Source organism: Pseudogymnoascus destructans, assembly GCF_001641265.1.
Source record: "Pseudogymnoascus destructans isolate 20631-21 unplaced genomic scaffold scaffold_3, whole genome shotgun sequence".
NCBI lineage: Eukaryota > Fungi > Ascomycota > Leotiomycetes > Thelebolales > Thelebolaceae > Pseudogymnoascus > Pseudogymnoascus destructans.
The window spans coordinates 187,569-212,599 of record NW_020167522.1 but is presented as its reverse complement, the minus strand read 5'-3'; the positions used below and the strand labels follow the sequence as shown (position 1 = coordinate 212,599).

General features: G+C 47.9%; 9 protein-coding genes across 9 annotated transcripts; 4 read left to right on the top strand and 5 right to left on the bottom strand.

The window, feature by feature from the left end:
* Positions 1-549: 549 nt before the first annotated feature.
* On the bottom strand, positions 550-2,738 carry VC83_01392 (uncharacterized protein). The gene is made up of 4 exons (XM_024465071.1): positions 2,451-2,738; positions 2,191-2,394; positions 1,089-2,135; positions 550-1,035 (listed from the first exon to the last, which is right to left on the bottom strand). Exons 1-4 carry the CDS (start codon positions 2,523-2,525, stop codon positions 742-744), a joined length of 1,620 nt encoding a protein of 539 aa, XP_024327207.1. The 5' UTR covers positions 2,526-2,738; the 3' UTR covers positions 550-741.
* A 164-nt stretch (positions 2,739-2,902) lies between these two features.
* On the top strand, positions 2,903-4,851 carry NCS2_1 (cytoplasmic tRNA 2-thiolation protein 2). The gene is made up of 2 exons (XM_024465070.1): positions 2,903-3,057; positions 3,104-4,851. The coding sequence occupies exons 1-2, from the start codon at positions 2,945-2,947 to the stop codon at positions 4,137-4,139; spliced, it is 1,149 nt and encodes a 382-aa protein (XP_024327210.1). The 5' UTR covers positions 2,903-2,944; the 3' UTR covers positions 4,140-4,851.
* VC83_01390 (uncharacterized protein) lies at positions 4,800-7,088 on the bottom strand (the record flags this gene model as incomplete). The annotated part of the gene is made up of 2 exons (XM_024465069.1): positions 6,129-7,088; positions 4,800-6,076 (listed from the first exon to the last, which is right to left on the bottom strand). The coding sequence occupies exons 1-2, from the start codon at positions 6,715-6,717 to the stop codon at positions 4,800-4,802; spliced, it is 1,866 nt and encodes a 621-aa protein (XP_024327209.1). The 5' UTR covers positions 6,718-7,088.
* Positions 7,089-7,114: 26 nt separating this feature from the next.
* On the top strand, positions 7,115-8,531 carry VC83_01389 (uncharacterized protein). Its single transcript, XM_024465068.1, has 4 exons — positions 7,115-7,507; positions 7,648-7,761; positions 7,814-7,927; positions 7,999-8,531. Exons 1-4 carry the CDS (start codon positions 7,390-7,392, stop codon positions 8,328-8,330), a joined length of 678 nt encoding a protein of 225 aa, XP_024327005.1. The 5' UTR covers positions 7,115-7,389; the 3' UTR covers positions 8,331-8,531.
* Positions 8,532-8,777: 246 nt separating this feature from the next.
* Positions 8,778-9,176, bottom strand: VC83_01388 (uncharacterized protein; the record flags this gene model as incomplete). The annotated part of the gene is made up of 1 exon (XM_024465067.1): positions 8,778-9,176. The coding sequence occupies one exon, from the start codon at positions 9,174-9,176 to the stop codon at positions 8,778-8,780; it is 399 nt and encodes a 132-aa protein (XP_024327006.1).
* A 189-nt stretch (positions 9,177-9,365) lies between these two features.
* On the bottom strand, positions 9,366-12,275 carry VC83_01387 (uncharacterized protein; the record flags this gene model as incomplete). The annotated part of the gene is made up of 2 exons (XM_024465066.1): positions 9,366-11,804; positions 11,976-12,275. The coding sequence occupies 2 exons, from the start codon at positions 12,273-12,275 to the stop codon at positions 9,366-9,368; spliced, it is 2,739 nt and encodes a 912-aa protein (XP_024327013.1).
* A 393-nt stretch (positions 12,276-12,668) lies between these two features.
* On the bottom strand, positions 12,669-14,457 carry VC83_01386 (uncharacterized protein; the record flags this gene model as incomplete). The annotated part of the gene is made up of 3 exons (XM_024465065.1): positions 12,669-12,695; positions 12,888-14,174; positions 14,227-14,457. The coding sequence occupies 3 exons, from the start codon at positions 14,455-14,457 to the stop codon at positions 12,669-12,671; spliced, it is 1,545 nt and encodes a 514-aa protein (XP_024327014.1).
* Positions 14,458-15,714: 1,257 nt separating this feature from the next.
* Positions 15,715-17,358, top strand: VC83_01385 (uncharacterized protein; the record flags this gene model as incomplete). Its single annotated transcript, XM_024465064.1, has 7 exons — positions 15,715-16,057; positions 16,456-16,504; positions 16,554-16,693; positions 16,777-16,874; positions 16,926-17,065; positions 17,120-17,132; positions 17,212-17,358. Exons 1-7 carry the CDS (start codon positions 15,889-15,891, stop codon positions 17,356-17,358), a joined length of 756 nt encoding a protein of 251 aa, XP_024327011.1. The 5' UTR covers positions 15,715-15,888.
* Positions 17,359-18,964: 1,606 nt separating this feature from the next.
* VC83_01384 (uncharacterized protein) lies at positions 18,965-20,025 on the top strand. The gene is made up of 3 exons (XM_024465063.1): positions 18,965-19,216; positions 19,310-19,821; positions 19,873-20,025. Exons 1-3 carry the CDS (start codon positions 19,043-19,045, stop codon positions 20,012-20,014), a joined length of 828 nt encoding a protein of 275 aa, XP_024327012.1. The 5' UTR covers positions 18,965-19,042; the 3' UTR covers positions 20,015-20,025.
* Positions 20,026-25,031: the final 5,006 nt, after the last annotated feature.

Sequence of the window (25,031 nt, the reverse complement as noted above, 5' to 3'; positions counted from 1 at the left end):
TTATTTTTTGGGACAGGGCAAGATTTTACGGGTTAGGGATCTGAGTCGTGGAATTTGTATCTTGCTGTGGACACGAATTCCTTGCCAACCCTGCCGTTTCAACCTCTTTTCAAGAACGACTCGATCCACGCGTGAAACTGCGAGCTGTGCATAGTTAGCGATGTATATTCAGGACAGATGCGCAGGATATAGGATGCTTACAATAGTCTGTTTCCATCAAAAGCCACGTCTTTGAGGACAGCGAATGCAATGGCAGCGAATGCACAAACTTAGGATAGTGTGAGCTAAGTCAGATGCAAGTTGTCGCGCATTTGCAGGGGTGAGTATCTCGAATAGCCATTTGATGAATCCGATGATCTGGTTTCGACGGACTCGAAATTATAAACAGAAAATTGAAATTCGAACACCACAACATGATTTCTTCTAGACGATAAGCAGACCAGCTGGCTTAGTAAATCTAATCACATATCCGCAGCCGTGAGAATCATGTTCATGAATTACATTGCTCTGAGCCCTAAGATTCGAAATTAGAAGTTGAAAATGGATTTCTCTCAATCTGATAGCCAGCATAGTAAACATAATCACATATCCGCAGCCGTGAGAAACTGTTCATGAATTACATTGCTCTGAGCCCTAAAACTCGACCAAGCTTTGCTAGCGCTGCGAGACCTTCTCGTCTCTTCCCCCGAAGATCTTCAAGATCAAACTTTATCAGAAACATAAAATACAGACAAATCTAATCTACGCATCCTTTCCAGGCTTGCCCACCAACTTCTTCTTGTCATCATCATCATCCGCCTCATCATCGCTCCAGCCCGCCCCGTCATCGCCAACAGCAAAGATGGTTTCGCCATCTAGTGACTGCCTCGATGCGCTCGGGGCATCATTTGGAGCCTGTGCCTTCGTTGGCGCAGATTTCGGTGCAGCATCGTATCGTGGACCTTCAGTGCCGCGCTCATCGCGGGCCTCCTCTTCATCTCCGGAATCGTCCGCTCCAAAGTCTCCAATCTCGAAACCTTCGTCATCTTGCGCGATCTATTGGTCATATTAGTACGGATATCTGGTGTAGCCACATATTCTTTGCTTACCTCGTCACTCATTGCAAATCTGCGGTTGTTCGCCGTTGGCAGCCACATGTAGCAAATGAACGCAACATCAGCGAAATAGACAATGTTCAGCCATCCGTCAAGGATGAACCATCTTGTCTTCCAGTGCCCTGGAACGAAGTCCGGGTCTCTGACGCCAGCGAATGTGACGCTGTTAAAGAAGAAGAAACCAAAGATGACAGCAATGCTTAGGAGAATGCAGATCCAAAGCTTGCGGTACATGCTAGCCTTCACGTTCTGCTTACGCTCTGTGAGATCCTTAATCGTGTGCGTCAGGGAGTTAAGAGTCCACACATAGAAACCAGTAAGAGTTCCAGCAAGGGGCAGAATAACAAAGAGAACAATGGGTCCTGCATTATCCGGGGTGACTGTCAAACTCGCGATGGCGTAAATGAGGCCAAAGACGAAGTGGGCAAATGCAAGCCAGCGAACGTAGATCATCGTCTTCCCAAGAGTAGGCTTGACAACCCCGTAGCCCATACAGACGATCAAGAGAAGGAAGAATGAGAAAGAGTTGCGGCCAGCGTTCAGAACTGCAACGACAATCATCAATACTTTCGAGCCAACGTTGCTTCCGTTGCGGTTTTGGTAATCATAGTAAAGCCATGTCATGAGCATCTCGACAATCAAGAATATCACGATGGCCGTAATATAGTTCTGGACAGCGAGAATATCGTGCCTATGTTGAACATAGAAGAATCCCCATAAAACTGCTAGTAAGGCATATACGATAGTCAGCCCCCCGTAAAACGGCAGCTTGGCAATCTGAGCACCATCCAGTTCTCCATAAGCGTTTCGAAATTCCACGACTGCTTGATAATCAACGCCTTTGTCGGCATCTGTGCTGACACAGTAGTATCCCGTGGTTTTGATCATGTAGTTTGTTGCTGCTATATTCTTCAGATCAATCGCGGTGGTCTTGAGTTCGGATATCGACGACTCAGCATTTGGCGCCAGAATATATTTGTTGAGATCTGCCTTGTCGCAAAGCTTGTTCTGAATATTCTTTTCGGTGCAAATATATTCTTTCTAAGAGATAGGTTAGTAACTAGCCAGTGGTATAGAACATTGACGTTGTGCATACGGGAGTACCACGAGCAGCCCCCTCGGGGAACACTCCAACAAGCTCCTCATCCTTCCACTCGAATATCACAAGACTAACGGATGCCGCCTTCTGCTCAGCAGGAGGCTTCATAAACTTGACCAGGATGAATGGATCCACGCTCCCTCCCCACGACTTCCGGCTGTACATTCCAGCGCATTTTAATCTGTTGTCCTCTTTCTGATCCTGCCAATCGAGATTAGTTTAGCAATCCATTATACCGCCGTGGAATGGGGACTAACTAATACAACTTCTCCTGCATTGACCGATGCCAGCAGAAGCCCAGCTAACAGGAGTCCATTTTTCCAGGACCTCATGATGACTATGCAGGCCGCGTCGCCTTGAAACGAAGTTGGTGGTTTCGGTCCGCAATGCTCCAAGATGCTTTTGAAGCTTAGGTGTCAATCTCGTAGGTGAAGCTCATCTAGAGTTGGGCTTCGTAGTAGGATCAAAGTAGAGCCAAAACAATATTGTGCCTTGGCATTCAAACGATGTTAAATTGTCGATGGACTTGACACGACCAAGTGAGGCAAGGTACGTCGTAATAGCTCCCAAGAGGCCCACTGCGCCCCTAAGACAAACCAAAGCCGGAGCCACGGAACAACCCACAACCCGCTAACGCCATATCCCTGTCAAAACCGAGGCTGACAAAAGATATTTCAGCCTTGACAACCCCCACTGACAAAAGTCGGGAGGCAACATTAATCTATAATTTTTTACAGCCATACCTGCTAAAATGGCAACTCGAATTATTGATAAGGGGAAGGTAGAGGGTGGAGCTGTATCTATTTGCAAGCGCTGCAATAAAGACGAGGCTACTACGAGTATTCGATCTGAGCCAGTCTGTCTGTGAGTAAACGACCCCTCTCCAACCTAGTCTCGCTGACCCCAAAAGGCAATGCTTCACGTACTATGTGAACACCAAAGCGATTAAGCGCCTAGAGACTTATAAGGATCGCAATCGACAATCAGAGGCGAAGCGATACTTGCTCCCTCTCTCGTTCGGCGCATCTTCTACCTCACTCCTCCATATTCTCGACGAACAACTGCGCAAACAATCAGAGCGCATGGGCCGCACCTCATATGAACTCGTTATCGCACATGTTGATCTTGAATTCGAAGATGAAGCCGCCTCTAAGAAGGTCCGTTCATTATGGAAGGCTGTGCAAGACCGATTCCCAAAGCACACATACGTCGAGGTCAGCATAGCTGATGCCCTCGACATCAAATCGATCGACTGGCCGTCACTTGGCCTGGCGGTTGATAAACAACTCCCAAAAAAGGAGCGCTTGGCAAATCTCCTCAAATCTATTTCGACTGCAACTTCCCGCTCTGATATCGCCTCGACACTCCTCGCGCGCCTCCTGGTATCCGTCGCCGAGAAGAACAGCTGCGGCAGCATCCTATTCGGCGACTCAACTACCCGGCTCGCCGAGAAGACACTCACCGAAACTGCGAAAGGGCGGGGTTTCTCTCTTCCCTGGCAGGTCTCTGATGGCACTTCGCCGTTTCGCGACAACCTGTTCTTCAACTACCCGATGCGCGATCTCTTGAAGAAGGAACTGGTCGCATTCACCAAGCTCACATCACCCCTTCTGGCCGACATAGTGATCCCAGTGAACACCAAGTCAGCGCTGAGTGCTAGCAGCAAGAGCACGACAATTGATGATTTGATGACACAGTATTTCGAGTCTGTCGAGGAGAATTACCCAAGCATTGTGGCGAATGTAGTCAGGACATCGAGCAAGCTCACGGCACCGGAGGTTAATGGCGGCGCAGAATGCACGCTGTGTGGCATCCCAGTCGCTGAAGGCACAGATGGTATTGATGGTTGGAGTGGCGAACAAAGCTCATCCTCGCAGCCCACGAAGGAGGTTGCCAGTGTGCGGCCCATACTGTGCTACGGTTGCGCGAGGTCAATCAACGGTTGAAATTCTGTCTGATAGAACTTGAGGTTACTATTCACGGGCCTTAATTACTCAGATCCGCCTTTCACGGCGTGGACACTCAGTGGTTCAAGCCCAGCGCAGGTTCGACCAGTGATTGCTATACCACATGATGTTTCACAGCATCTATAAGACAATCGAGGTGTATCGCAGCCAATATATTGGCCAGATGGATCTCGGGTATCATTATATACCTACTGGGTGGGATAGAGTAGAATGGATCATATAGAGGCATACAAATAAGGAAGGTTGGATGAAAGATAAATTCTGTACTTCACATTCATTTATTATTTTTTGCCGTTTGATTGCTGGGAGTCGAATTCGTAACCTCTTTATTCATTCCAAGCCCTGGCCAGATTTTCCTGACAGTGGTACTCCCACTGCGCCACTGTGCCGCTAGATGAGAAGTTAAGTTGCTTTATAAGGTGGTAGACGCCTGTGATAGGGGGTGGGGGGTGGTATAAGCCATCAGCAGGAGAACTATCCAATACAATGTTGTCTATACTATCCTACACCACGCTGTATACCAACCTGCATGAAATGCGGCAAGAGAAACGCCTCTCCACCGTTTATTATTATTCCCCAATATCGCCAAATTAACGCCCACACACCCCTTGCATCTCGACAACATCAACTCCCCCTTCTTCATCCAAATAACTTCTCCCAATCCGGCGTCGCCACAATCTTCCCCATCACCCTCCCCATCCCCGTCCCACTCATCTCCTCACCCCCCCCTTCCCCCTTCTCCGCCCCAAGCCCCTGAACCACCACCCCCGTGGTTAAGAAATCGAACTCCGCGCCGCGTCCTAACGCCAGACTCGTACCCCCCCAACTCAACTCCACCTTCCCACTCCGCCTCACCACCAACTTCCCAATCAATCCCGGCTCTTGCACCAGCGCATCCTTCGCTTTGGATCCGTTAATGGGTCGCGGCACATCTGCATCTGCCTCGGCGGCGGGCTCAGCCTTGACTTCTGGCGTGTCGTCGAGGTCGATCGTGCCAGATGGTATGTCACTGAGCTGGACATCCGCGTCCCCTGGGTCTGGCTTGACAAGATGTTCCGCATTCGCCAGCTTCGGCAGGATGGGTGGGAACTGGAAGAGGTACAGACGGCCCTCCTTGTGATCCGGGCTAATTTGGGTGTCTTCACCAATGGCGACATCGCCGTCGGTTTGTGGCGGAGCTGTGGTGCTCATACCACCCAGCTCGCGGGCGAGGATGTCGATGTCCTCGAGGTAGCGCTCGTATTCTTGTTCATCCTCTTCAGTTTGGAGGACGGGTTTCTTGGCGTTGGCAGCGAGGAAGGCTGAGGGCTTCTCTGGTGCTGGCTTTGGGGTTTCTTGTGTGGTGGATGGTGATGCTTCGGCCTCAGCGCCGGCTTGGATATCGCCCATAGGTGTGGCATCGACTTCCATTTTATCCGCCCCGGCAGCTTGGACTCCTGGCTCGCTCTTCACGACTGGCTCCTCTTGTGGAAAGAATAACCCACTCTCCTCAGGGGCTTCAATCTTGACGACATCCTCCACTTCTGTCTTTGGTTCACCACTTGATGAATCTGTGTTGACGAGCATAACACGCACCTTATGTTCATGCCTCGTAAGTCGAATAGGGTTCATCGCATGTCCGCCCGCGAGACCCTTGCCCTTATTCCTCGCCCGAGATTGTCCTGTGACAACATCGTCCTCGTCGTCGCTAATTAGATTGATGTATTCGATATCCGTACGTGGCGCAATGTCAGCACCCTCTTCTAGCTCTTCAGGATAGACAGGCTCGCTGTATCCGCCACCGCCTCCGCCTCCACCACCACCTCCACTCCTATATCCACCGCCATCAGTTTTAATCCTCATCCCCCCTCCACCACCCCCACCACCAGCACCAGACCTCATCCCACTTCCCGGCCCAAATATCCCCCCTCGTTTATCTGCAACCCAAATTAGCCCTACACACCCTTTACGACCTCTCCGCAAACTCACCTCCCGCCTCAGGCGCCTGCGCAAACGGCCCACTCGCCCTCCCAACAACCCTATCCCTATCATCCCCCCTCCCCATCGCATCGCCCCTCCCCCTCCCTCCCCTCCCCCTCGTCCCCCCCCTTCCCCTCCCCCTCCCCCTCTCCCCCTCCTCAAGCTTCGCACTAATCCTCAACCTCTCCGCCTCCTCCCTAGCAGCCTGTTCCCTCTCCTCCGCCGTCCGTCGCCCGGCCCTCGGTATAAACTTCGACGCCGCCCTCGGCGCACCACTCGCTCCCCTCGCGCCCCGACCTCGCAGACTCTCGAGTCGCTGCACCGCCGGGCGCGCCGTCGTGCCGCCGCCCATCGACGCTACTGGCGCTGTGGAACCACCAGCCCCGGAACTCGTAATGGGCGTCGAAGCAGGAGTCTCGGTCGGAGGCGACGCAGGCGACGTGTTCGGTGACGCCATTTCGACATCTGGTGTTGCTACCACGCCATGCGTTGCGTCGACGCTCGCGGGCGTGACTCCCGCGCCGCGCCCTCGTCCCCTTCCGCGACCGCGGCCACGGCCACGACCACGGGTGGTGGTGGGCGCTTGATCGGGGGGCATGCTGGTGTATTCGGACTGTGGGATTGGGGTGTATTTCGTGGTTGAGGAGGAGTTAATGGTTCACGCCATGAGTGCGCAGGATAGGTTTGATGATAGTCAGCCAATGGGTGCTGGGAGCGTGGTGGGGTACAATCAACGCAGTGAACTTTTTGAACAGGGGTGGTGGAGGGCTAGGATGGATGGGGTTAGTGGTGTGTGGCGTGGGAGGCTTGGCTGGATTGGGGAATTTGCGACAACATGTGTTAGCAAGCGCGGGGCAGGAATGGGCGGAAATGGCGGAAATAGCGGGATTAGCGACTTGGAGGTAACTCTATAGCGGTCAGTCGCAGACGATAATATGTGAGCATAATGCTAGAAATATGTAATAAATTGAATATTACTCGTTGCTCTATATATTCTTCTATATTCATTCGTAATATATCTGCCTTAGCACAATACACTGCTGTGATACCGTAACATTCAGTACAATACATAAAATAACTGTACCTCCACAAATTAGCGCGCGCTCACGTGATTTCCCCTACCAAATCTAGACACAGCCAGAGCTTTATATCAACCAGCGCTCCGTATCCCTTGAACTCGAGGGATGAGATATACGGTACCCTCGTAGGTACTAGGCGGTAACCATACAAAGGACAGCTGTGAGAGAGCAACTGTCCCTACTTTTTTAGGATGGTTGACGATGGATCAAAGCGCGCGGAACGGCCGTCCTCCTCTCCTCAAGCCCCCCCTCCACCACTAGACTTCATGGACGTCGTGTCTCCAGCTCTGCAAATTGGCAGCTTAACCGGTTCGTTTACCACCCTTCCAATTGATTCATTTGCAGACATGGGCCTTCATCCACTGCTCTACCCCTTTCACGCTTCGTCACGTGTCTCTCCAGCCCTCGACGAGAAATATATAGACACCCTAACTAACACCCATCCACAGGCGTATCCGGCCTCCTCTTCGGCGCAGTCGGTGGAGTCCTCAGATCAACAACACCCACCATCTTCGCCCTAGCATCAGGCCTCCAATGGTTCACCCTGGGCTCAACATTCTGGGGTAAGCACACCACAACCCCCTTGCCAGCATCCCATCCTAACAGCCTCCCTAGCAACCCGAACAATACTCCTTCACGAACTCCGTGCCGAAACCGGGGAATCCGCGCGCAAAATCTCCGCCAGCGCTATCGCCGGCGGCGTCAGCGGCGGGATTGGTGGGCTCTTAAGTAACCACCCCCCCCATCCCCTTCACTTTGCTACTACCATTGAAGTACGGTGCATGCTAACACACGTCTAGGAAGCAGAAAAAATGTCATCCCCGGCTCCCTAATCTTCGCCACCTTCGGCGCCCTCGGACAAGCAGCCTATAACTACGCCGACGCGCGAGAGGGGCAAAAAGGCAGCGATAAGGGTAAGGAGGAGGGGAAGGGGGGCTGGCTTAATTCAAGATGGAGTCCTGTGAAGGCGTTGTCGGATGAGGAGTATGGGCGGATATTGGAGGAGAGGTTGTTGAAGCTTGATGCGGAGATAACGTTGGTGAATGAGAGTATTGAGGCGGTTAAGAAGACAGTGAGTGCGACTGCTACGCCAACGGTGGCGGCGACGAAGGAGGGGAAGGGGAAGAAATGAGATGGGGGACCAATAACAGGCGATGTGTCTGAAGAGCGCCTGATGGAGAATATGTATGATATTACGAAGTGGAAGGGGGCGCGAAGGAGATTTGTATCATAGTACTCAAACCTCACACCAGGATAAATATAGAGGGTTGTATCATAGTAGACAAAACCATCATATCAGGATAATTATACTCTGAATTTGCCATAGAAACACCAATTTTTTTATCGTACGGAACGGACATATAATCTCTCAGTCCCAATTCAACAACAGCAAAAACGATAACGAAAAAGCCCATAAAAACCATCCACCCATCCATCCCCCCCTTACCCCCAGCCGCCATTTCAACCTCTTTTCAAGAACGACTCGATCCACGTGTGAAACTGCGAGCTGTGCATAGTTAGCGATGTATATTCAAGACAAATGCGCAGGATATAAGATGCTTACAATAGTCTGTTTCCATCAAAAGCCACGTCTTTGAAGACAGCGAATGCAATGACGGCGATGCAACAAATTTAGGATAGTGTGAGCCAAGTCAGATGTAAGTTGTCGCATATTTGTAGGGGTGAGGAGTATCTCGAATAGCCATTTGATGAATTCGACGATCTGGTTCATGGTGTTGCTCTGAGCGTCTTTTAGCTGTTTTTGTAAAGCTTCGATATGGGTTTGTTGAACTGTAATTCGCTCCTTCAATGATTCGATTTCCGTTATCGCATATTGTAGAGTCTGATGGGGCGCCACGGCGACAGGATCTGGAATGGAAATTGTCAAATTACCGCATGTCGGAGTGGGTGAAGCCATGGTGAGGTCGTTGTCATTTCGAACAATTTTCCGGCCATGATTCATAGGTATAGGCAACATGATCTGGACAGACAATGGTTGTTAGAGGCAAATGTGAATCATGAACATGATTGCGAGAAAAGAGCATATGTTTTGTTCCTTCCTCGCAATCGTTGTCACCCGATAGTGGTGCCACAACAACAACGTATCGGCTCTGATGAATCCTGATGACGGAAGATCCGAAAAAATGCCAATGGGATAAAGCTCCATTTACTGAGCAGTGTCGAGGTCGGTCCAATTATCGAAACCCATGTCGAAGAAATCCATATCGGTGAAATCCACATCGGCCATAGGATCGAACTGGCCACCCGTCATATCGAAGCCAAGACTAACTGGCTGAGTCTCATATACGCCGATACCGGCATATTCACCAGAAGGTGCTATCCCGGGTGTGTCCAGGAAATCGAAGAAGCCATCAAGGTAATCGTTGTTGAAGTCGGTTGGTTGAGAATCCTCAGGTGTGGCAGCCTCATTGGGTACAGAAGGCTCAAGCTCCGGTGTTGAAATGGAGGCGAAGAGCTCATCAAAGTCATCATGGTCAGCAGTAGTCAGCTCACTCTCCGTTAATGCGGAAATATTGCTGGATTCATCGGTGGACCCAGGTGGAGGAGCTGCCGAGGACTCAAAACTAGTCTCAAGATCAGATGACGTGGAGGTAATCTGCATATTGCTCTCTGGGAAGTACAGTGATGAAATGGTGGACTGTGTTGTCTGGGCAGTAGTCATTGAGGAGGCTTGAGAAGCAGATGCGTCAAAGCTCGAGGAGCTAGAGTTTGCCACAGGAGACGACCCTGGAGACGGAAGTGGAGGAAACGTCAACTTTGTGGTAAGTGACTTGACCGCTGAACGAGTAATGGCTGAAACGGGTGCTGGCATGTCCAGAAAAATTGGGTTGACCTGTGATCCATGGGAATATCCCAGATTCTGAACGATTGGGAATGAGGCATTTGGCTGCGCAGTACCGACAATGGCCGGACTGGCTGATGGAACAGGAATGCTTGTGGGAAACAGAGCATTTATAACATTGGCAGTAGCAGAACTGGAGGCAGCGCTGGAGGCAGCACTGGACTTCTTCTTTGTAGTCTTCTTTGATTTTGGCGAAGTCTTCGTGGTGGTGCCCTTGGCTGCGCCAGCCGGTAAAGTGCTGCCCTGGGCATTTGGCCCAATAGACAGTTGTCCCGCGGAGTTTGGTAGTTGCACCTGATAGAAAGGTACAACAGGTGTGTTAGGTGTGGTTGGATTTGCACTGTGCTGTGTTGGACGACCAGCATGGTCAATCATCACCGCATTACCCGTCTGGGACAAAAACACCGGATTAGGGCCCGAGATGTCTGCAAATTTCATGGGAAATCCATCGCCAGTCGGCGTATGACCACCGAGAGAATTGTTCGGAGGCGACCCATTGGCAGCCTTTCCCGCAGCATCTTTCTCAGGATCCTTTTCCCAGTTTACACCATCGAAGGCGTTAACCAAGAAGGAACGTGGTCCCGAAGGCAAATTGTTGATTGCTCCTGGTAGATTTCCCAAGACTGGACCTGACATCACCAATGGAGGAAGCTTCGGATGGTTTGGTACATTTGGTACTGGCAACCCACGTGCACGAAGGTCAGCGTGCTGGCGTCTCATGGTGGCGGCTCTAAGCTGGGCCTCTGCAACTCTAGCCGCATGACTCAAGGTTGGAAGCACGAAGTTCTCACCCTGGTTGGTGTTGTTGAGCTGGCGGCCAGATGGTAGAGAGTATGTAGTCGTGGGATTTTGTTGACCCATAGAATTGAAGGTCTGGTTGACATTTGTACCGTATTGCTGAGGGACATAGCCAAGAGCACCCGGAGTTAGCTGGTGCGAATTGAAATTTCCACCTTGGTGGCCACCAAAGGCAGGCTGTAAATTAACAGTCATGAGCTGTCCATTGACCATGATTTGCTGTTTATAAGCTCCGGAAGTTTGCATGTTTGAAGATTGATAGCCAGGAATAGCTGGCATGTTCCCAAACATATTTTGTTGCTCAGGTATGAGCTGACCGCCGGGGCAAACGATGAAGGTAGGAATGTGTGAGCCAAATTGAACTGAATGACCATGAGGATTCTGCATTGCCATTTGCTGGAAGTTGGCATTTTGGGCAAGCGGAGAAAATTGTTGGTTGAAATTCGACAGATTATTAAAATCCATCATGTTTTGTGCATGTTGGTATTGGGCGCCATTGTGCACACCATTGCCTTGCTGCTGGATGCCAAATGATGAGGTAGCATCGTGGTTTTGAAGCTTGATAGCATGCGAGTTGTTAGGTTGAGCAACCACAGATTGTTGGAGGTCACGATCCTGCTTCTCTGCGAAGAGAACGACTCCAAACTGCTCTGGCGACAGTTTCGCAAGCCACTTGCGTTGCTCGTCTTCACCCCAGGTTAGAAAGTCTCTCATTTTGCTGAGGTCATCATCCTCAAGCGATTGACCAGTCGATATCTTCTTGAAGTACTCCAAGCCAGCAGCAAAATCTTCAGGGGAGAATACAGATTCGCCGAGGACAAGAGTTCGTGAGCGTGGAATATGGGGTGTTGCCTTTCCACTGGGGCCCTTACGAGGACGCTTCTTGGGTTGGGTCTGGTGATTGCCAGCATTCTCTCCAGACTGACTATCTGGAGAGCTCATCATCTGCAAGTTAAGTCAGTAAGTGTAAATCAAAACTATTACCTGATTGAATAATAATATCAGGTTTAAGGGAGGGTAGTTGTTGAACACATTAATGATAGCTGAGGCGCAATATGATGCGTCTGAAGCTTTCCCTCCTGGTTCAATCAAGAAAAAAAGGGGGAAAAAAAATACCTGATCATGTGGAAGCTGACGCTTGTTGCTGACAGGCGTAGCTGATGGAAGAGAAGGTGCAATTGAAGCACGGTGGCCAGTCTTGTACTGGTCGAGGGTGAGGCCGATCATGCCGCCAGCACCATTGATGTCATGCTCAGGATTGAGGTGGTAAGTGGAGGCAAGAGAGGTCAGAGCAGGGTCGATGAGGTCCGAAGTAAAAGCTTGAGTATCTTCCGACGCGTAGGAAGCTGTGTTGGGATTGAATGGTGGGTATTGAAGTTGGCCATTTTGGACCGAAGGCCAATTGTGAGAACTCATGTTGCAAGAGAGCAAAGTTGAGAAGGTAAAAAGAGAATTGATTACCACAATGGTAATAAAATAAAGAAGCAAGGTTTGAATTGATTGAAGAATTGTTGTTGAAAGCGTTTTGTAAATTGTTGGTTGAATGTCGAGGTTGTGGAAGAAAAAAAAGTGGTGGGGGGAGATCGGTGAAAGTGAGGTTATAACTAAGCGGCGGAATATATCAATGAATTCACAACTGGAGGGCAAATTGAGGTAGGTGAAGCTTGGACCCCAAGCTCAAATTTCCTAATTTGGCAAAAACCTCCAGCCACCCCAAAATCAATTCGGATTGGAATTGTGAAGTATTTTGTCGCGCAGTGTATTAGACAGTAAGGAGTAGTATACTCCCACAATTTCTCCCATGATATTTCACTGCACCATTTCAATTTCGGGAAGCTGTAGCAATGTGTTACTTCGACTTATATATTCCTCCGTGATAAATCAACGTATAATAATCACTCACGTATATCCCCGCGAAAGTACAGCCATGTAAATGATTTTGCCCAAACTATCAGGCTCACTTGCGACATGTTCTAATCGTCATAATGGGAATATCGCTCGCTATTAGAAATATAAAACACATCATACCTTCTTGAAGCATGTTATCTCATCAGTTATTCCAATTCTCCTTGTTTTCTCTTTCCCAACCAGTGACCGTGCTGTCGGACAGAGCCAGATGTTGGGGCCTTTATCAGAGTCGCATTTTCGACCATTTTCAACCAGAGTCTCGATCTCCTTTGCGACAGTCCTATTGCTGCTTATGGTTGTCATATTATTCGACCAGCCATATAAGAAAACGGACTGGTTGATCACAGAGAATACTTTCGATACTTCAATGGCCATCGGTCCTATGCGGCGTTCCATATCAGGGATGTCCACTTCCACAACATCAATCGGTAGTTTCAGCTCCTGTGGTATTCTGTGAGTTGAAAGCTCCTGCAATCTAGTAACACGTTGTTCGCATGTTAACTCCGCTGTACCATCTCTATCCAAGATAAAGTCTCTCCGTCGTTTCTCCAAGTCTGTCCCTATCAGATCGACAATCTCATGCATACGTTGTGCTGCCTCTCGGGTACACAGAAGTTTCCTTGAACCACAAGCAGGCCACAAACTCTTGGGCAATAGCTGATCGTCCCTCTCCATTTCGATTTGCCTCTTAACTGCCCGGTGATGCCATTCCTCAGTCTCGACCGGACAATGCGACAAGTCGCTCACAAGGGCAAGTAGTATGGTGCAATCAATATTGACAGGGTCCGTAAAGCCTGAAAATGGATTGACAGCAACTCTATCCAACACATCTGCCAATGGAGGTGCTGGTTTAAAATCGTCAGATCTTTGGATTTGGATACCCATTCCTTCGATCTGGCCAAGAATTGCCTCCACTTCTCTCACACAGTTCCGAGGAATCTTGGGTAACACCATGCGAATTTTCGGGTGACGATATCGCACCCTAGCTGCACGAGATGCTGCTACGAATCCCTCTGCCTGTTTTAATAGGCCTTCTGCCTGGACACTGCTGGAGCTGTCTGCTCCGCTGTCGTACTCCTCGTCGCTGGACGAATCGACAATCCAGCCAGCTTTGGCTATGTCAAATAATATCCGTTTCTCAGTCAACGTTGATACCTTCACCCACTCCAGTCCATCCTGAGCGACAATATCAACCAGAACATTGGAGCGCTTGTGGACCGAGCCTGAGGTACTCTGAACTTTCTCTCCGCGGCGAAGGTTCACGGGAGAGGGCCAGTGGAAGCGTTTCCCCAGCGCCACAACGCCCGTACAACCTTTCGCAGCATCCCAAACTGCAGCATAAAAAGGGAAATTGCTAGACCTTAAGGTGTGGGCAGACTTTGGTACTGTAGGATCTGATTTGCAAAGCTGGCTATGAGTCAGAGAGGTCCGGTTTACGATAAATACAGCAAAGAAGCACCTTTTTAAGCAATTTATACTCTGTTTTCACACTGCTCTTAAAGTGCCGCAGCTCAGCAGTTTCCTTTTTCTCGTCCTGGAGGTAGTTTTGGAACACTTCCAGTTCATCAACAAGGACTCGACATCGGTCTAGAAGATCTTGTCCTTGTTCTGCCCCTCCTTCGAGGTCCAATTTTGATAACTGCGAGGAGACATCAACTGACGAGTCTTGACGCTCATTATTTTCGCTCATTGTCTCCTTTTTATTCAGATCAAATGTAAACCTGAATGTCTCGGGGTCCGTCGTCTTCGATGGTGATCACCCCAGCTAGTGCTGCCGCAGAGCCGCACCTTATTTTACAACTACAGTTAGGCTGCGCACTGGGTACTCACGAGTCGAGTAGTAGAATTTTTACTCACCCAGCTGAGTTACTCGCTCATGTCCCGAGTATTGTTGAATGAGGATTACTCACTTGCTGAGTACCTAGTATGGGTCTTGGCAACTCAGTTATATCACGTGTTTGATTAGCCATTACTTATGTTAAAAACGGGGTGCGACTTCATTGATCAAGACGCCATAACTCCAACTCCATTCCCATATTGTTGATGTCCTATTCCACACTATAACCTTTGGCCTTTAGGTACCAGGTTACCAGATGGTTGCCAGAACTCATCTGACCTTCATTCCTGGGTGAGAGACATTTCCATCGATTAAGCCCACAGCTTAAACATCATATCCTGCAAACGCCGAACCAATATCATACCCTTTGCCTGAATTGTCACTCTCTTCGCATGAATAGCGAGGAGGTTTGTCACTATAACTGTTAGTATGTCCCTGTCACTATGTTTAAACATCATACTCTCAAATTCTCGAATGAGGAAGCATTCAGCAGCTTCCTAAAGAGCTAGGATAGCAGATTGCTGGAAGCGAAGATTGGACTTGAAGTCTTCTGTGATTTCCCTAACAAGACGCTGGAATGGGAGCTAGTATCAAGTTGCTGTCTTCTGATATCGCGGAGAGCCTTGGTGCCTATATGTTTATTAGAGAGTTCTGGTAATCCTCTGGTAATCCTCTGGTAATCCTCTTACTAGACTTTGTGCAGCGCGTGGCCTTCTGAGCATGATTGTTGCTAGCTTGAGATGAGCAAACTGGAGCTTTTCTTGCTGTGCCCACAGCCTTTTCCTGTCCCTTTCCGCCAAGCCCAGAGCCAGCCCGTAATCCAAGTGGCATCCTTGGTGCTATGCCGCCAGTTGATCTCCTAGCAGTTTGCTTGGTACGAGTCATTTGCTAATATCAAGGTGAGTTAGTAAAGTAAACACAAGATAAAGAAGTAGATCAAAAGATATGTGTACTTACAGTGAGTTTGTAGAAAGAATATTGCAGAAGAAGAGTATAGTAAAGAGGTAGAGGTTGAAAGGTATGTGTTTTATATGAAGGTGCGCATTGTGGTGTTGTTTTTGGAACAGTAATTCTTTGTAGGTGAATATTCCTTCACAAATATTTTTGTTTGCAACTTTAAAATAACCACGACCTTAGAACCACCTTCCTTGGTTACTCTCCGATCTACACATTCTTCTTCCCTTTTGAGCCTTTACCTCTTCACTAGGACTTCAACTAAGTTTATTATCTTGATTCTATAGCCAGAACTTCTGGAGATCTCTGCTAATCACGTGTTTAGTTAGTATGGCGAAACTCAAGGCACATGAAGAACTCTCCACTAATGCGAATACTATCAAAGCTCGCAACTGCGTCTCCAACCTTACTGAAGATGAGAAGGCTGTTCACTTAGCACTCAAGGCTGACCATGCTGATCTGAGCTACTACTTAAAGAAGTTATATAAGTCTGCAAAGTGTAAGGATGCCTCCTTACCTAGATACTCGAAGAACCCGCCTCAGAGCTGTTACGGTCACCACAAGCATGAAATCCGACTCGGTGTGGTTTCGGACCAGTAGAGGAGGACATAGCGAGTTACACTATAGTGGGGGACAGTAAGGGTGTAGGGTTCAGGGTCGATGCGGACCTGTTGCGGTGGAAGGTTCAGGGCTAGGGTTGGGATAACCGAGTCGGGCCCGTTTCGGGTACTTAAGGAAACAAACTTAACGGGGTTCCCCCTTCATCTTTTTTGTATCCTTCGTAGTAGACCTATAGGATAGCATCCTTTTAGCCTCCAACTCGCACTCTCATATGCTATTACTGTGAGCTGGGTGCCCTGTGTCATTACACAAAGTATATCGCTGCCTCTACTGAAGACAAGACACGTCTACAGAATGAATTGAAGGTTGAGCGTATTTGTGTTCGGTAAGTTCCTTCTGGTAATCTCTGGTAGCCTCAATCTAACTATAAACAGGACTGAGAAGGGTACCCATGCATCTTGCATTGCGAATCAGAAAGTCAAGAATATTAGCGCCTCTTCTTCTCCACAAGCCCCACCATCTACTCCGCCCAAACAACTTCTGTCTGAGCTTGCTGCATTTGAGGGTATCTCAAGTATTCCAATCGATGACAATCATAACAGCGAATGGGAGGATACTGAGGTTGAAGACGATTTGGAGTTGGAGCTTATGTTACAGCGCGAGATATTTTAAATGACGAGGCTGTTCTACCAGATGAGCTTTCCGATGAAGAGATCACTAGCACCCAGGCTCTCTTAACTCAAGCGCACATTGATGTATGCTACCTCATAATCTGGTAATCTTCTGGTGATACTAATAGTTGATAGGCCCATGAAGAGTCCAATTTCCGCAAGTGGCAACATTTCTGGGATAGCTGTATCCACTCATATACGAGAAAGGCTGGAAAGCTGAGAAAGAAGCCTGAGCGTCTCTTTGAGTATATGCCGTGGATTGATGTAGAGGAAGGGTACGTCTCTGATCATCCTAGCAATCTTCTGGCAATACTAATTGTTTATTATAGCACTTTTCACGAGGTTATCCCACCACATAAATATTTCTGTTTGTACGAGCAGGCAGTTTGGAAAGTGGGCCTAATTACCAGGACCTGTGCAGTGGTACCCAAAGTCTTACAATCTTGTCGACAATCATAGTTCTAGCTTCAAAGAGGCGTTCTTACTTGTCTACTCTAAGAAGTTTGATAAGGAAAAGTGGGCTAAGGTATCAGCTGCACAGGATATGTTGTTCCTGGAGCTAGAGTAGAGGAGAACTTGAGTTGCTAAAGTTATAGCGCTGGAGTACCTTTCGCGTTGGAAAACCAGGTATTTAAGTACTTCATCGTAGCCAGACTTCTGGTAACCTTTTGATAATCGAGCAATTTGCCAAATGCCATCTCAATACTCAGAGTTGTTTGATTCTGACAGTATTCTCAGACTCTTTTCCGTCTTCTCAACGACTATCCTCATTAAATCAAGTCTGTAAGGACACAGGGCACCCAGCTCACAGTAATAGCATATGAGAGTGCGAGTCAGAGGCTAAACGGATGCTATCCTATAGGTCTACTACGAAGGATACAAAAAAGATGAAGAGAGGAACCCCCGTTGGGTCAATCTCCTTAAGTACCCGAAACGGGTCCGACTCAGCTAACCTGCCTTAACTCTTATCATGTGACCGTAACCTGCCCGACTCAGCTAACCTGCCTTAACTCTTATCATGTGACCGTAACCTGCCCGACTCAGATCCTTTCCATCACTGAGGGACAGGCATCCTTACAAAGTCCCTGCAGGCCTTGAATATATTGGCAAGTTAAACCAATTCGTCAAATGGACTAAGGATACACACGATATATTCATTGAGTGGTGGAAGCTATCACGATGGTATGAACAACACTCAGATCATACTACAAAACTCCTTATGAAGATTGCATGGGATTCAACCAACTGGAGTTCTCAATACTGGAGAAGTTATCACCAAGGAGCAGACCGGCTTTCTGGAGAACCATGTGTTATTTGTACTTATTGTTCGAAGGCCCTTACGCATCCTGCAATCAAGTCTGCTGGCCCAAAGTCTATGGCAACACATCTTGCATCAGACATTTGCAAAAAGAAGTCACAGATGGGAAGGATAGTCTCTATCAAATGCGAATCAATCAAATGCAACCTCAACAAGTAAGGATTACCAGATTATTACCAGAATTATGTAGGTTAATACCTATAATAAGATCATATTCTCACACAAGAGACATTTTATGAACAAGTTCTATACACAGTTATCTTGACTCATAGCTCGTTCCGCTCAGTCGAGGATCCTCATCAAGACCCTATAAATACTTTAGGTATTAGTAGGTCTGGCCGGCCTCATCAAGCAAGGTGGAGGGATGTTCTTAAGCATATATAATAGATAATAGCGTTCTAATAATCTTCTGATAATCATGGTACTTAGATAGAGGAATATACATGATTCGTTCTCACAGCTTACTAGAGATGGCGAGAGTGATGCTAATAGATGTAATACTTTAACTTAACCATAAAACAGTATTAATCGTATGAGGGACTGTTCACATGATGCATAAATCTTACACGTGATAGCCGAGTACTCACCGGGTTTTTACAGAGTAACTGAGTATTGACCTCACTCACCGAGTCGAGTAAAAGGTTCAGCTACTCACCCAGCTGAGTAACCCACTGAGCGAGTGAGCCGAGTATTGAGCGAGTAGTGCGCAGCCTAACTACAGTACAGTACTGTACTACATATACATAGGTATGTAGTCTTGGGGACTTATCTCATCTCCGAATTACCCCGCACTATCCCCCAATGAGACAATCAGACACACCACCACAACGTCACCATGAGCTGATTTAACTTACCACAAACATCTCACTTTAGATTAGCAAACAAATACAACATCTATTCAGAACTTACCATCTTTCACTATCAGCCCGTCTATATGCGCGTGAACTCCATATTCTCCAAACTCAAATCCTTCATCCTTCACCCGCAATACCTGCTCTATTCCACCATGGCCTGGCGATGCGGTGGTACGACGAACACCGAGCTGGTCGAGAACCTCTTCAGAAATAGGATTGTCCAGACAACCCGTGTGAAAGAGGCTATGCTCAAGGTAATAAACCCACCAACTCTCCACTTCACCCGCCCCACCCCCCCCACCCCCCCGCAGCCCTGGAGAAACAAGCTCACCCATCTACCCACCCAGGTTGACCGCGGACAATACTGTCCCCGCCACACCTCCGCCTACGAAGACAGCCCACAGCCCATCGGATGGCGCGCCACAATCTCCGCACCACACATGCACGCTTCAGCGCTCGAGTCCCTCTTCCCATCGACCTGCTCCGCCGTCACGGGCTACCCCGCCGACCGACCCATGCGCGTCCTCGACGTCGGGTCCGGGTCTGGGTACCTTACTCACGTGATGGCGGAGCTTGCCGGCGCCGATGGGAAGGTGGTTGGGATCGAGCATATCAAAGAGCTTGCTGAGTTGGGGAGGAAGAATATGGCGAAGAGTGCTGAGGGAGCCACGATGTTGGAGAGTGGGAAGGTGAGGTTTGTAGTTGGGGATGGGAGGAAGGGGTGGGTGGAGCCGGATATTGGGAAGAAGAATATCGGACAGGATACGTGGGATGAGAAGGGGTGGGATGCTATTCATGTTGGGGCTGGGGCGGCGCATCTTCATGAAGAATTGGTTGCGCAGCTGAGGCGACCGGGAAGGTACGTTTGAGATGCGATGGTGGAGGAGATGAAGTGCTAACAGATGAATAGAATGTTTATCCCGGTTGATGACGCTACAACTGGGATTGGGCAACATATTTGGCTCGTGGACAAGGACGTAAATGGTGTTGTAAAGAAGAAGCAGATGTATGGGGTTTCCTATGTGCCACTCACGGATCCGAATTTGCTATAATATAATCTAATGTAATCTAATATAAATCAACTGTTTGAAAGTTGGAGTTTTGAGATGTCAGCTAGTTTTTTTTAGGCTCTATTGCTGATGGATTTGTGACGTAAATTAACATATGTTCTGGCCCAACCGTGAGAATTATCGTTTGGCGGGCCCGCTCGTGAGCTAGCCGGCCCAACCAGAAGCCAACCAACCAGAAGTAGGAGTAATTAATCAATTGATCTATATAGCTACGTAGTATTACCCACTGTGTCTGCTCTTGCGTTGGCCTCTCAACTAAAGCTATTTCTGTACGAGTAGATAGGCCTGATACATTTCCCTTTGCATTGGCATGATAGTCCAACCCGTGCACTTGTAGAAGCCTCTCTAGCTGCAAGCACTAATGTTACTTGCTTTGTAGAAGGAGGAATTAGGATATCAGACCATAGATCTTGCTCTACAACACCAAGTGATTTTGTAGGTATAAGACGTTGTATAATACCAGAGTGTGTAAGAATCCGATATCTATGAGGGTAAGGCTCTTCTAAAATGCGTGCAAAGAGCCTCCTATTATTAGTTGAGGTTCTATCCTCTCAAGGCACCTTTATAGAGACTATAGCTCTAATATCAAAGTGCTGAATATCATGCTTATTTGTATACTTGCGTATCATAGAAACCCTCGCTCTTTGAGTAGCTGCTATAGCTCTCTTAATTACAGGGTCGGGTGTAGCCCGAAGCTTAGTCCTAGGCTAGGCTGGCACTTAAGCCTAGGTCCTACGCTAGAGCTTAGAATTGAGCTCTTAAGCTAGCCCTGGCTTAGAGCTAGAGCTAGGCTTGGAATTAAGCCCTGAGTTAGAGAGCTCAATTCCGAGCTCTGCCTTAAGTTCGAGCTCGAGTTCCAAGCCTAGCTCTAGGTCAAGTTCTAGCTTGAGCTTAGAGCCTGGAATTGAGCTCTTGCTCTAGCTCAAACTCAAGCTTAGAGCCAGGCTTGGAATTGAGCCTCGAGCCAGAGAGCTCAATTATCGCATTTTCCTTTTTCATGCATTGTTGCCAGTCAAAGAGAGCTATCTCGAGTTCAGGATATTCGCCATTACTTTTTCTCTTTGTGCCAAGTTAAGTCTTCTTTGTCATACTGACATTCGTTGCACTCAGTTTGCTATCAAACTCAAGAGCAAACTGTAACGCTGACTTCTAAATGATAGAAGGCACAGAGGTTCTCTTGCGTAAAGGTTTACTTATCAGAGGAGGCAGGGGATCAGACACAAAGGCTTCAAGTAACACGTTACTAGTATATAACAAATACTGTATTGAGTTGAGCACGAAGCTCCTATCTAAGGAAATACTATCTACTTATATAGTGGCGTCGTGCCTAGTGGACTCTTGGGAACTCACTCGAGTCCTCGGAGTCCTGGACTCTTAGGATTCTTCTCATCATCCTGCGAGTCCGTCACGTGCCTAGTGGACTCCTGGGAACTCACTCGAGTCCTCGGAGTCCTGGACTCTTAGGACTCTTCTCATCATCCTGCGAGTCCGTCACGTGATACTTTCAGAACTACTATTCCCCGCTGCCCCTCCAGGTACCAGGGCCGGTCTCATGCGACCTCCCTCCTTCCTGTCCTGTAGTTGGCCAGCCTTCTTGTTCCGTCGTAACACACCATACATATCTTGGCTTATCACACCAACAACAGAAGCAATACTACTCAACGATTGCTGCAAACTCTTCTACTACATCTGTTTATGCTACATACATCACGGCATATCATTTGGACACTCATTGAACAAGTTATTAAGAAAATCTCCTCCTTAAGGGGGTGGGCCAATACTACCACATGGCATATCTCTACCAACTAGAGGCCTAGGAACATGAACGATAGCTCTAGAAGCTTCTACAACCCTCTATGATTCATTACACGTCATCGCTCCTTAGTTACCCACAAGATTGGTTAAGTTATGACATAATTTGTCTATAGGTACTCTGACCTTGGACCTCCTTTTCACTTCCTATAGGCTAGGAACCCAAGAGATGGTTCTATGGGATTCTCTTACGTTCACTACATGATTAGCAAGCTAGTTGTGGGTCGCACTTGATTTCTAATACATTTACCAAGCCTGGTTAGTCATGGAAAGTCATGGAAAATGAGAGAACTACACTCCTTTGGCATAAATAGGATTGCCCTTTCCTTAAGAAAGGGCAAGCAGACAATACAGTAAATCGACTATCACATACTTCCACGTCTTTTACAAGCTTCCAAGCATTCATCTTGTTACTCCTTGTTTCTGAAAAGTCAGTGAGGTGTTAACCTCTGACTTACCCCTGAGTTCCCAGACTCAACATTTGTTGCAACTTGTCTGAACCACTTCACTACATCACACACCTGATTGCTGCGTTGTGGAATAGTCTAAGCTACAACCCTTTGGCTCTGTTTCCTAAGACAGTGTGTTGTCTTAGTAAAATCATCCCTTCCTTGGGTGGCTAGATTCTCATATCTGGTGCACCCACCATTACATTCTTCCGTGTATCTGAGTCGAGATATTGGTACTTCATGGAAAGAATTGAGGATATTTGGCCTTGGCTAAGTTGGCGACCTTGAGCTTGAGCGGCATACCAGGCTATAAGTGCAGGCTGAGTGCACGGGTGGCTGGCATATCTGCGTCGAATACATTGTCGCTGAACATCGGTGAGTGCGTGCCTTTTTTTTTGGTTGCGAAGCCTCCATGGTGTAAGGACACAGGGCACCCAGCTCACAGTAATAGCATATGAGAGTGCGAGTCGGAGGCTAAATGGATGCTATCCTATAGGTCTACTACGAAGGATACAAAAAAGATGATGAGGAACCCTGTTGGGTCAATCCCCTTAAGTACCCGAAACGGGTCCGACTCGGCTAACCTGCCCTAACTCTCCCCCCGTGACCGTAACCTGCCCGACTCCGATGCTTTCCATCACTGAGGGCTTTGGCATCCTTACACATGGTGGAGTTGGTGAACATGAGTTATAAGGATTGTTTGGTATAAAAATAATTTTGGGACCACAGATTTAAGGATCATCCTTATACAGAAATAATCCTTATTTTACAGCTAAAAAACTACAGAACCAGACTACCCATCCTTATATTGAGAGATCCTTATATCCAGGTTCAACTGTATCTAGAATCACATGACTATGATGAATCTTTGTGCCCCACCATGTGTAATGGTGGGTGCACCAGATGTGAGAATCTAGCCACCCAAGGAAGGGATGATTTTACTAAGACAACACACTGTCTTAGGAAACAGAGCCAAAGGGTCATAGCTTAGACTATTCCACAACACAGCAATCAGGTGTATGATGTAGTGGAGTGGTTTAGACAAGTTGTAACAAATGTTGAGTCTGAGAACTCAGGGATAAGTCAGAGGTTAGCACCTCACTGACTTTTCAGAAACAAGGAGTAACAAGATCAATGCTTGGAAGCTTGGAAAAGACGTGGAAGTATGTGATAGTCGATTTACTGTATTGTCTGCTTTGTTAAGGAAAGGGCAATCCTATTTATGCTAAAGGAGTGTAGTTCTCTCATTTTCCAAGACTTCCATGACTAACCAGGCTTGGTAACTGTAGTCGATGTAAGAGAATCCCATAGAACCATCTCCTAGGTTCCTAGCCTATAGGAAGTGAAAGGAGGTCCAAGGTCAGAGTACCCCTATAGACAGATTATGTCATAACTTAACCAATCTTGTGGGTAACTAAGGAGCGATGACGTGTAATAATCATAGATGGTTGTAGAAGCTTTTGGAGCTATCGTTCATGTTCCTAGGCCTCTAGTTGATAGAGATATGTCATGTGTAGTATTGGCCCAGTAACTAAGGAGTGATGTCATATAATGAATCATAGAGGGTTGTAGAGATATGCTATGTGGTCATATCGGCCCAGTAACTAAGGAGCAATGACGTTGTAATGACACAGGGCACCCAGCTCACAGTAATAGCATATGAGAGTGCGAGTCGGAGGCTAAACGGATGCTATCCTATAGGTCTACTACGAAGGATACAAAAAAGATGAAGAGAGGAATGTTACGACGGAACAAGAAGGCTGGCCAACTACAGGACAGGAAGGAGGGAGGTCGCATGAGACCGGCCCTGGTACCTGGAGGGGCAGCGGGGAATAGTAGTTCCGAAAGTATCACGTGACGGACTCGCAGGATGATGAGAAGAATCCTAAGAGTCCAGGACTCCGAGGACTCGAGTGAGTTCCCAGGAGTCCACTAGGCACGACGCCACTATACAAGTAGATAGTTAGTTCTTAGATAGGAGCTTCGTGCTCAACTCAATACAGTATTTGTTATATACTAGTAACGTGTTACTTGAAGCCTTTGTGTCTGATCCCCTGCCTCCTCTGATAAGTAAACCTTTACGCAAGAGAACCTCTGTGTCTTCTATCGTTTAGAAGTCAGCGTTACAAGGAACCCCCGTTGAGTCAATTTCCTTAAGTACCCGAAACGGGTCCGACTCGGATAACCTACCCTAATGCTCCCCACGTGACCGTAACCTGCCCGACTCCGATGCTTTCCATCACTGAGGGCTTTGGCATCCTTACACTACCCCCCCTCTTAAGAGAGTGTTTTGTCCGCGAAACACGTGAGAATTATTTCCGCAACATCTCTGAATGGTATCCGTGAGAAGATGCATTCTATTCTGTTTGTAATGGCATCTGTAACAACCCTGTTTATGTGCCATGTCGGGAAGGTGCGTTGTATGTCAGGCTAGAGCTGTGCCATACTGACTCCGTTTATTGTGCGGAATCAGAGTTTACTTTGTTCGCTCTGGGGTACATTGGTGGTGGTCTGAGTGCATTCCGAATCGCATCCACGAAGCGTTCGAGTTATACTTTGTTTTGTTCGCTCGGGGGTGCATTCCTGGCGGTCCGAGTGGACTCCGAATCGCCTCCGCGAAGCGTTCGGATAAGACTGTCCTATGTATGAAAGGAGAAGTGTTCGCGCTAACCCGATTCGGAGTTCATTGTTGTAAGCCAGACTATGAGTGCGCAGCTGCGTCCGCTTCTTCTTTCGTC

What these genes read in the sequence shown, in the direction of transcription:
- VC83_01392 (XM_024465071.1), bottom strand. Translation starts at nt 2,525, where the DNA reads ATGAGGTCCTGGAAAAATGGACTCCTGTTAGCTGGGCTTCTGCTGGCA. An exon ending in GGGCTGCTCGTGGTACTCCC is followed by an intron (nt 2,136 to 2,190) that starts GTATGCACAACG and finishes CCTATCTCTTAG; the next exon opens with AAAGAATATATTTGCACCGA. An exon ending in GATTTGCAATGAGTGACGAG is followed by an intron (nt 1,036 to 1,088) that starts GTAAGCAAAGAA and finishes TATGACCAATAG; the next exon opens with ATCGCGCAAGATGACGAAGG.
- NCS2_1 (XM_024465070.1), top strand. Translation starts at nt 2,945, where the DNA reads ATGGCAACTCGAATTATTGATAAGGGGAAGGTAGAGGGTGGAGCTGTA. An exon ending in CGATCTGAGCCAGTCTGTCT is followed by an intron (nt 3,058 to 3,103) that starts GTGAGTAAACGA and finishes TGACCCCAAAAG; the next exon opens with GCAATGCTTCACGTACTATG.
- VC83_01389 (XM_024465068.1), top strand. Translation starts at nt 7,390, where the DNA reads ATGGTTGACGATGGATCAAAGCGCGCGGAACGGCCGTCCTCCTCTCCT. An exon ending in GCAAATTGGCAGCTTAACCG is followed by an intron (nt 7,508 to 7,647) that starts GTTCGTTTACCA and finishes ACCCATCCACAG; the next exon opens with GCGTATCCGGCCTCCTCTTC. An exon ending in CGGGATTGGTGGGCTCTTAA is followed by an intron (nt 7,928 to 7,998) that starts GTAACCACCCCC and finishes ACACACGTCTAG; the next exon opens with GAAGCAGAAAAAATGTCATC.
- VC83_01384 (XM_024465063.1), top strand. Translation starts at nt 19,043, where the DNA reads ATGCGCGTGAACTCCATATTCTCCAAACTCAAATCCTTCATCCTTCAC. An exon ending in TGAAAGAGGCTATGCTCAAG is followed by an intron (nt 19,217 to 19,309) that starts GTAATAAACCCA and finishes CTACCCACCCAG; the next exon opens with GTTGACCGCGGACAATACTG. An exon ending in CAGCTGAGGCGACCGGGAAG is followed by an intron (nt 19,822 to 19,872) that starts GTACGTTTGAGA and finishes ACAGATGAATAG; the next exon opens with AATGTTTATCCCGGTTGATG.